This window comes from Chiloscyllium punctatum, chromosome 6 (genome assembly GCF_047496795.1).
Source record: "Chiloscyllium punctatum isolate Juve2018m chromosome 6, sChiPun1.3, whole genome shotgun sequence".
Lineage (NCBI taxonomy): Eukaryota > Metazoa > Chordata > Chondrichthyes > Orectolobiformes > Hemiscylliidae > Chiloscyllium > Chiloscyllium punctatum.
The window spans coordinates 21,309,738-21,320,236 of record NC_092744.1 but is presented as its reverse complement, the minus strand read 5'-3'; the positions used below and the strand labels follow the sequence as shown (position 1 = coordinate 21,320,236).

Sequence of the window (10,499 nt, the reverse complement as noted above, 5' to 3'; positions counted from 1 at the left end):
GTGGAACTTGAATTCAAGAGAAAACAAAGAAATCTGCAATTACCAGCGATGGTCGGGGAAAAACCCATCTCATCCAGTGCTGTCCTTACTTAGTCTGGCCTACATGTGAGTCTTGACCCACAGCAATGTGGTCGCCTCTTAACTGCCCTCTGGACAATTAGGAATGGGTAAGCCAGCGATGCCTGCGTCCAACAAATGAGTAAAATGAAGATTCATTAATGTAGTGAGGGTCCAGAGGCAGCAGGCCTTTTACTTAAATCAATGGACACTCATGGATTGTAAACGAGCGGACGCTTATAGATGGAGCAAAGCTGAATCGGTATTGATGCAGTCGAGTACGAACTCGCTTGTTTTTAAACAATAACAAAGGATACGGGCATCCCAGAAGCTATTTCAAGTTCCCTTAAACTGAGCGGCCGCGGTGAGCTACCTTCCCCACCCTCCTCTCTGACCTATCACCTTCATCCCCACCCCCACCCTCCTCCCATTTATCTCTCCACCCTGGAGGCTCCTTGCCTTCAGTCCTGATGAAGGGCTTTTGCCCGAAATGTCGATTTTCCTGCTCCTCGGATGCTGCCTGACCTGCTGTGCTTTTCCAGCACCACTCTAATCTAGACTCTGATTTCCAGCATCTGCAGTCCTTACTTTTGTCAATACAGACTGTTCTGCATCACTAGCGATTGGGTTCGTACACAATTCAGTCTGTATACGTGAATATAGACATAGCACAATATTAAATTCTCGAAGGCTCACACTCTTAAGGACATGTTACATCTACGTGAATTCAATTTAAATTTATTGAGCAAGAGTTTTGTATATTGATATGACAGTTGGAATGTAATACAGAGAAAACAGTCTCAGAGTTACTGCGAAGACCCTTTGCCCATCATGTTTTTCTTTGTGTTATTCTCCGGTTTCAGTAAGATAATATAACATTTCGGAGCAAAAATGCAGACTAGCAAACCAAAGCTTGACGCCCAAATAGCAAACACTTCGACAGCTACCGTGTACTTTCCAGGAGAGCTGACATAAGCCGGAATAAAAGTGATCCAAACAGCACAGAAGATCAGCATACTGAAAGTTATATACTTCGCGTCATTGAAATTATCTGGAAGTTTCCGGGCAAGAAAAGCTAACAGGAAGCATACAGTGGACAGAAGACCAATATAACTGGATACGAAATAAAAGGCTTTTAAAGAGCCCACGTCACATTCCAAAATAATGATATCTCTATAATAGGTCATGTTTTTCAGTGGATAAGGAGGTGATACAATGAGCCAGATTGTGCAAACTAAACCTTGAAGAAATGTAAGAACAAACACGCCTAACCGTTGCTGCATGGGTCCAAACCAGTTCATCAAGTTGTTGTTGGGAAGAGTTGCTTTAAAAGCGATCACAACAAGAACAGTTTTCCCTAAAATACAGGAAATACAGAGAACAAATACAATTCCAAATGCAGTCCGCCGCAACATGCAGGACCATCCGGTCGGTTTCCCAATGAAGGTAAGTGAGCACAGGAAGCAAAGCGTTAGGGCAAAGAGAAGGAGGAAGCTCAGCTCCGAATTGTTTGCTCGAACTATAGGGGTTTCCCGATACTGGAAGAATATAATAGCTGTACCCAGTGCGAGGCACACGCCCACCAATGCAAGTGCCACTAAGACATAGCCCAGAACCTCTTGGAAGGAAAGAAATTCAATCTTTTTGGGAACACATCGATCTTTTTGTTGATTGGACCAATATTCCAAAGGGCATTTCATACAATCTGTGGAATCTGAAAGAATGATATAATCATTTAAAAAAATTGATTATGGACTCACAATAACATCGTATTCGGCTCCGCGTTTGTACATACCTGTGATGTTGCTGATCTCACCATCGGCGCACTCTGCGCAGTCAAAACAACATATTGGCTGACCTTTCCGGCTGACCTTTCTTGTTCCGGGAGGACAAGGTTCCGAGCAAAGCGCAGGTGGAATCTATGGGAAAAGAAAGACTTTATTTCCACCATATCATAAGAACAATGCACAAATTTCATCCGGCGCATCAAGAATGTCTTGCCATTTCAGGAATTCTGATCACCAACTCAAGGTGCGTATTTTCCAAATAGCCTTAAATGTCTTAGTGTGCAAGCGATTGTTTTGCCACCAGAAACAGTTCTTCACGGATTCTTTCCTGATTTTGAAGAACTCAGTCAACGCTTCTTTATATTTCTGCTCAAAGGCACACGTGGGGAGGTAGCGGAGTAGTGCCAATTTCGCTGGCCTTGTGCTCCCCAATCCTGGCTAATGTTCTGACCATGGCTTTGTACCCCACCATAGCAAATGATAAAATCTGAATTTTATTTACTCGCTCATTGAATTTTTGTGTTCTTTCCCTGATTATCCTATATACACTTTGATGCATCTCAATTCCTAATTAACTTCGCTCGCAAGTGTCATCCCACTATTTCGGAAAAGAGTGAGACAGAAAAGAGAGGCGGACCTGTCAGTCCTCAATCAGTGATCGGGAAACTGCTAGAAATTACCATGAAGAAGATGATTAATGCATAGTGGGGTAAAAATGATCTGATCAGGCATACACAGCATGGATTTGTGAATGAAAAGACATGTTTGTTGTACTTGTTGCATGTTTCCCGAACGTGGAGCTTTAATTTGAAGGATATTTCACAAAATGTATAAAGGAGAGTTCTTGAATGCCGTATACCTGGATATTCACAGGCTTTTGATAAGGTTCCATTTAGGAGGCTAGTTAGCAAAATTAACTGCATGGTAAAAGAGATACTGACACGGATTAATGATCAGTTAATGGGCCGAAAGCAGACAGTTGTAACGAATAGATCATCTGATATTAGTAGGCGGTACTCGTGGAGTACCAAAAGGGTCAGTACTCGGTCCCCAGCTGTTCACAATATTTATCAATGATTTGGAGGTGCTGACCAAATTGATTTTTTTTTGTTATTTGTAGCTAATACAAAGTTAGACAGGGATGTATATTGTGACGAAGATGCAAAACATACTCTGGAGAACTTGGAGAGGCTTAACAAGTGAGCAGGAATATGGAATACAATTGTGGAAAAAGTGAGGTAATGCACTTTGATAGGACGGACAATTGTGCAGTGCATTTCTTACACGATGATGGGATAAAAAGCGTAGATGTGCGGAGGGACTGGAATGTCTCTTCAATAAGACAATTAATACTAACATGCAGGTGCAGCAAGCTATTAGGAAAACAAATGGAATATTATCTTCTATGATGAGAAGGTAAGATTACATGAGTAGTGAATTCCTGTTTCAATTGCATAGACGTTTGGTGAAACCGCACCTGGAGTACAGTGCACAGTTTTGGCCTCCTTACCTTGGTAACAGTATGATTGACAGAAGAGTGCACGAGAAGTTGTTTCCAGGATGGCGGAACCACCCTATGAAGAGAGATTGGGCAAACTAGGTCTGTATTCTCTGGAAATTTGAAGAATTAGAGCTGACCTCGTTGAAACTTAAAAAATACTTAAAGGGATACAATATACAGATGCAGCTAAGTTGTTTCCGGGGAGTTTAGAACCGAGGCGCACTGTTTAAAAATAACGAGGATGCCATTTAATTAAACCGCATGGTGTAAGACTATGTTGACACAACAGTTTCAAGATTGTTCAAATCGGAGGAACGTAGAGAATGAGAAAAGCGATAAGACTCTAAAGAAGTGGTGTCCATAACTATTCATTTTCGTCCCCAAGAAAACTCAGAATGGACAGTAAGTACCAACCTTGCTCGTGGGACGTATATTCAATGGACAGATTTTTAAAAAATGCACACACATGCAATTGCTGCCAAAGCTGCTGGTCTGAAAGTCGTTGTGTTACCGTAGGTTGCCAGTCAAAATTTAAATGAATATACCTGATTGTCAACGGTGCTCCACACGATATCCCCAACGTTCAGGGCAAGTTCTTGCCCTAAAGGAGCCGTACCATCATAATATCCAACGTTTACAATTTCAACTGTACCCTTCAAAGTCATTTGCAAATTTATAACTTCATACGTTGGGACTGGATCACCATTTGCATCAAAGTACACAACTTCTCCAGTCCGATCTGTAAAATTTACCGAGTGTAGGTAATGCAGCAGCTACAGAAGAACAACGTAAATCATGTAAATCATTAGATGTAACAGGGATATGTTACACGAGGATAGATGCATTCAAATTCATTCAGGTCTTGGAACTGTGCCAATTCCCTTTGAGTTCGAGATGAATTATTAAACACAGATCCTACATGAACGTGATGGTTTTAGCTGTGGTTTCATGGAAACATATCGGCAGTGAGGCAGAACGCTTCAGATCAAATCCCACTTCAGAGACTTTAACCCATAATCTAAACTGACACCCGGGTGCACGAAAGACTGAGTGCAACAATGTGCTGTTCTGTGATTCATCTGTGAAATAGAAACAGAAAATGGGAGCAGAAGTAGGCCATTCAGCCCATTGAGTATGCTTCTCCTTTCATTGTGATCATCCAACTCTATAGCCTCGTCCCACTTTTCCCTATAACCTTTCATCCCTTTTACCCGAACTGCTATATCCAACCTCTTCTTCAAATCATATAATGTTTGGTCCCTCACTTCCTTCTATAATAGCGAATGACAGTCTCACCACTCTCTAGGTGAGGAAATTGGAATTGCTCCGAGAAGCAAAAAGCGAAGGAAAATCATTCCGTCCCCTGGCCCAATATCCTAGCCTTTAAACACATAAAATGATGATCTGCTTATCTATGATGTGGAGGTGTGGGTGTTGGGCTGGGTTGGACAAGGTCAAAAATCACATGACAACAGGTTTTAGCCTAACAGGTTTACTTGATTTGGAGATGCCGGTGTTGGACTGGGGTGTACAAAATTAAAAAATCACACAACACCAGGTTATAGTCCAACAGCTTTAATTGGAAGCACACTAGCTTTCGGAGCGACGCTTAAGGAGCGTCGCTCCGAAAGCTAGTGTGCTTCCAATTAAACCTGTTGGACTATAACCTGGTGTTGTGTGATTTTTAGGTTTACTTGAAAACGCGAGCTTTCGGAGCGTCGTTCCTTCTTCAGGAGCTAGTGACCTTCACCCGAAGAAGGAGAAAGGGTCCAAAATCTCATTGTTTCAAATAAACCTGTTGGACTGTAACTTGGTGAGATTTTGACCCTGCTTATCTATCATACTGTTGTTTGTGAAGCAACTTAACTTTCGCACTACACTTAAAACGGGCTTCCTTGATTATAAAGCTCTCTGGAACTGCCGAGGCACTGAAATGCGCCACTCATTACATCTTTCTTTGTTATTAGCTTTAATGCTCCAGCGATTATCTGGCTTCCTATACATTTTCTGCATGGTTTCGGTGGAGGGAGCGGAGCGGGGGGGGGGGGTTGGGGTTCCTTTTTTTAATACCGGCGTGTTATTCTTTCTGTCTCATTCCCTGAATATATCGTTTGCTCACTGGGATTGTTTGTTAAAGTACAACTGCTCAGTAGTAAAGACACAACTGGGAATGTAACAAATACCATTTTGGGTGGTATTTATTTGCAGAGTTTTTGCACGAGAAACGATTGGGTCACCATTAATGTGTGCCAATTTTCTTACCTGCCAGGGTTCAAAGTTTGAAATGTGAGCGCATGTATTGTTCATAAAGGGGCCATAGCCTTCTTCACAGCTGAGCATATCGTCAAGTGCATGAGCGACAGCATAGACCGCCTTGTACACATGGTAGGAACTTCCGTCCATTATCGCTGGAAGGTAGGCGTTTTTTATTTCATCCAGCTGTTCTTTTCCCGTGCATTGCTGCATTTGGAATGCGGACGGGGTTTGCTCTGTCACGTTGTCGGCCTTTAAAGAGCACGTGAATGCAGCTTCCCAAAATTTATTCACGAAAAAGCTGTCAGGGAACCTGGAAGGATGAATTTTTAGAAGGTAATCTCTGAGTCCGTCTATTTCTGTTCTACGGGTTGCTAAACCAATCGTCCCAACCAGAAATTTCGCTCTTTCTTCAGGGGGGAGCAAATCTTCTGTAACCCACCCTTCACTCCCAATCCATTGTATCCCACTTACATTTTGACGTAAAAATTCCTTAAGTAATATTCGCATCTCTCCAGGATGTAAGAACCCCACCAAGACTTTTGTGGTCGCCTGTTTGATCACTCGCACTATTTTGGTGACTTTGTCTGCAGGGTCCGTTCGATAAAACAATTCAGAGTACGCAATGCACACCCCAAATTTTTGGGCTTCTTCGATAAATGCTCGCATTCCAAAATTCCCATAGTCGGTGTTACTTCTAATTGTCCCAATCCAATTCCAACCGAACGTTTTCACTAGTACAGCGAGAAGTTTGGACTGATAATCGTCACTTGGGATCGTTCTGAAGAATGTCGGGTATTCTTGTTTGTCACTGAGGCACGAACAAGTGGAGAAGTAACTAACCTGCACAACAATAGATGTAAAAGGATGAAAGCGCGTGCTTTGAATTATCTAGAAAATCTCCTTAAATTGGCATTCTTGCAAATTGTTCTGATGAAGGCAAGACTAAAGTCTGAGAGAAAACGTATCCCTTTTCCCGTAATGCTCAAGTTCTCTATTACAAAACAACTACTTTAAAATGAGATAATCCACAGTATGGAAAAAAGGCCCTTCGGCTCAACAAGTAACTTGGTGAGACCCTCTGAAGAAAGACCCAACCAGTCCCATTCCCCGACCCTAATATTTACCCCATGTCTAATGCACCTTATGGCCAATTCACCGTGCACATTTTTGGATTGTAGGAGGAAACCAGAACACCCGAAGGAAGCCCATGCAGACAGACTGGAATCGAACCCGGGTCCCTGAGGCTATGAGGCAGCAGGGCTCACCACTGAGCCACCGTGCCGCCCGCAAATATGCGCAATTAAGCAATATGATTTATGATAACTTGTTCTGGGCGAATTATTTGATATTACTTCTATAATTATAATACTAATCTCGTAAAATGTAACAGGAATTAATTGCACAGTTTTTAATCTTTTGTTTAAAATATTGAGCTAAAAGGATCTCTGTTGGATGCACTCCTAGTCAGAGTCATAGAGATGAACAGCATGGAAACAGACCCTTTGGTCCAACCTGTCCACGCCAACCAGATATCCCAACCCAATCTAGTCCCACCTGCCAGCACCCAGCCCATATCCCTCCAAACTCTTCCTATTCATATACCCATCCAAATGCATCTTAAATGTTGCAATTGTACCAGCCTCCACCACATCCCCTGGCAGCTCATTCCATACATGTACCACCTCTGCATGAAAACGTTGCCCTGTAGGTCTCTTTTATATCTTTCCCCTCTCACCCTAACCTATGCCCTCTAGTTCTGGACTCCCCGATCCCAGGGAAAATAATTTGTCTATTTAAGCTCTCCATGACCCTCATAATTTTGTAAACATCTATAAGGTCACCCCTCAGCCTCAGATGGTCCAGGGAAAACCGCCCCAGCCTGTTCAGCCTCTCCCTATGGCTCAAATCTCCCAACCTTGGCAGCATCCTTGTAAACCTTTACTCAACCTTTTCAAGTTTCACAACATCTTTCCGAGAGGAAGGAGACCAAAATCGCACACAATATTCCAACAGTGGCCTAACCAATGTGCTGTACAGCCGCAACATGACCTCCCATCTCCTGTACTCAATACTCTGACCAATAAAGGAAAGCATACTAAATGCCTTCTTGACTATCCTATCTACCTGTGACTCCACTTTCAAGGAGCTATGAACCTGCACTCCAAGGTCTCTTTGTTCAGCAACACTCCCTGGGACCTTACCATTAAGTTTATAAGTCCTGCTAAGATTTGCTTTCTGAAAATGCAGTACCTCACATTTATCTGAATTAAACTCCATCTGCCACTTCTCAGCCCATTGGCCCATCTGGTCCAGATCCTGTTGTAATCTGAGGTAACCCTCTTCACTGTCCACTACACCTCCAATTTTTGGTGTCATCTGCAAACTTACTAACTGTACCTCTTATGCTCACATCCAAATCATTTATGTAAATGACAAAAAATAGAGGACACAGCACCAATCCTTGTGGCACTCCACTGGTCACAGGCCTCCACCACCCTCTGTCTTCTATCTTGGAGATAATTCTGTATCCAAATGGCTAGTTCTCCCTTTATTATGATATCTAACCTTGCTAATCAGTCTCCCATGGGGAACCTTGTCGATCACCTTACTGAAGTCCATATAGATCACATCTACTGCCCTGCCTTCATCAATTGTCTTTGTTGCTTCTTCAAAAAAACTCAATCAAGTTTGTGAGACATGATTTCCCACGCACAAAGCCATGTTTGACAATCCCGAATCAGTCCTTGCCTTTCCAAATACATGTACATCCTGTCCATCAGGATTCCCTCCAACAACATGCCCACCACTGAAGTCAGGCTCACTGGTCTATCGTTCCCTGGCTTGTCTTTGCCGCCCTTCTTAAACAGTGGCACCACGTTTGCCAACCTCCAGTCTTCTGGCACCTCACCTGTGACTATTGATGATGCAAATATCTCAGCAAGAGGCCCAGCAATCACTTCTCTAGCTTCCCATAGAGTTCTTGGGTACACCTGATCAGTTCCTGGGGATTTATCCACCTTTAACAGTTTCAAGACATCCAGCACTTCCTCCTCTGTAATCTGGACATTTTGCAAGATGTCACCATCCATTTCCCTACAGTCTATATTTTCCATATCCTTTTCCACATTAAATACTGTTGCAAAATATTCATTTAGCATCTCCTCATTTTCTGTGGCTCCACGCAAAGGCTGCCTTGTTGATCTTTGACGGGCCCTATTCTCTCCCTAGTTACCCTTTTGTCCTTAATATATTTGTGAAAACCCTTTGGATTCTCCTTAATTCTATTTGCCAACACTATCTCATGTCCCCTCTTTGCCCTCCTGATTTCCCTCTTAAGTATACTCCTACTTCTTTTATACTCTTCTGAGGATTCCCTCCATCTATCCTGTCTATACCTGACATATGCTTTCTTCTTTTTCTGAACCAAACCCTCAATTTCTTTAGTCATCCAGCATTCCCTATACCTACCAGCCTTCCCTTTCACCCTAACAGGAATATACTTTCTCTGGATTCTTGTTATCTCATTTCTGAAGGCTTCCTATTTTCCAGCCGTCCCTTTACCTGCGAACATCTGCCTCCAATCAGCTTTCGAAAGTTCTTGCCTAATACCATCAAAATTGGCCTTTCTCCAATTTAGAACTTCAACGTTTAGATCTGGTCTATCCTTTTCCATCACGATTTTAAAACGAATAGAATTATGGTCGCTGGCCCTAAAGTGCTCCCCCACTGACACCTCAGTCACCTGCCTTGCCTTATTTCCCAAGAGTAGGTCAAGTTTTGCACCTTCCCTGGTAGGTACATCCACATACTGAATCAGAAAATTGTCTTGTACCCGTCAGATTGTAGCTACCTTCCATCATTTAAATTTCTAATTAGATCCTTTATTCTATTGCTAACTCCTACTTTAAGGGACTTTGTAGCGTGGTGGTAGTGTCCCTACCTCTGAGCCGGATGACCCACGTTCAAAACCCATGTGCTCAAGAAGTGTGTGATGACATCTCTGAGCCGGTTGATTATAAATATCCGGTTCTTATTTTACTCGCTGTACTTGGGCCATTGCATCCCCTGCGTCATGCATTCAGTTTGGACACAGGACACAGCACCCAGCAGGGGTGTTTGTCGTGTTATTTAACTCTTTTTGTGACTAGACACCATTTATAGTCGTTCGATTGAAAGAACTAACCGAAAGCTATTCAAATAATCTCAAATGAAAATGCAGTCAAGTATTCGATATTTTACCATCGGAATTCCGAAAGAACCAACTGCCCTTGCGGCTGCAATGGAGGACGTGGATATATCACATCCAATAATAGCTGCGACATTGGAGGAACCTTTACATTCAGGGTACTCAATTAGTTCTTGCTCTCCATTCACCAAAGCCAGCGCTGCTTTCGACGCAATCGCTGAGGACGAGCAGTCATCGTAGATTTTATATCCCAGAGTGGTATTCGGAAGTAGAGTTTTGCTTCGATTTATTTCATCAATAGCAAATATCATAGTCTGCATCAGGCGAAAGTTTGACAAGTGGAAACTGCGGAATATATAAATAAAATACAGCATGCATATTCAAGGCATCATTCAATCGTGGATTGAATAATATAGCTAGAATACAATTGTGTCTGATCAGTGATAACGAAGAGAAAGTATAGTTGGTCAATAATAATTCCTAGGTGATTGTTACTCCCTTCCTTCTCAGAACTACAACAACAAGCGTATTCAAAGAAATGTTTGAAGGTCCATGTATGGATGTCTGCGCTATCTATAGCCAGATCTATGTGCATAGGCATTCACATAATGCATATAAATTGGAAATGTTATCAACTATATTGCCGTGGCCTCACTCTCTTTCCATAGTTTTACGTCGTTATTCAATTTAAGCAAGTACATGAGATGGGTAT

The 10,499-nt window shown here is 42.4% G+C and overlaps 1 protein-coding gene across 1 annotated transcript; it reads right to left on the bottom strand.

Moving 5' to 3' along the window:
* Positions 1 to 863: 863 nt before the first annotated feature.
* On the bottom strand, positions 864 to 10,125 carry LOC140478479 (extracellular calcium-sensing receptor-like). Its single transcript, XM_072571739.1, has 5 exons — positions 9,841 to 10,125; positions 5,608 to 6,441; positions 3,891 to 4,118; positions 1,853 to 1,976; positions 864 to 1,771 (listed from the first exon to the last, which is right to left on the bottom strand). Exons 1-5 carry the CDS (start codon positions 10,105 to 10,107, stop codon positions 864 to 866), a joined length of 2,361 nt encoding a protein of 786 aa, XP_072427840.1. The 5' UTR covers positions 10,108 to 10,125.
* Positions 10,126 to 10,499: the final 374 nt, after the last annotated feature.

Coding starts and splice junctions, on each gene's coding strand:
- LOC140478479 (XM_072571739.1), bottom strand. CDS start 10,107: ATGCAGACTATGATATTTGCTATTGATGAAATAAATCGAAGCAAAACT. Junction 4,119..5,607: donor CAAACTTTGAACCCTGGCAG/GTAAGAAAATTG, acceptor GTTCTTCTGTAG/CTGCTGCATTACCTACACTC. Junction 1,977..3,890: donor GGAGCACCGTTGACAATCAG/GTATATTCATTT, acceptor CTTTTCCCATAG/ATTCCACCTGCGCTTTGCTC.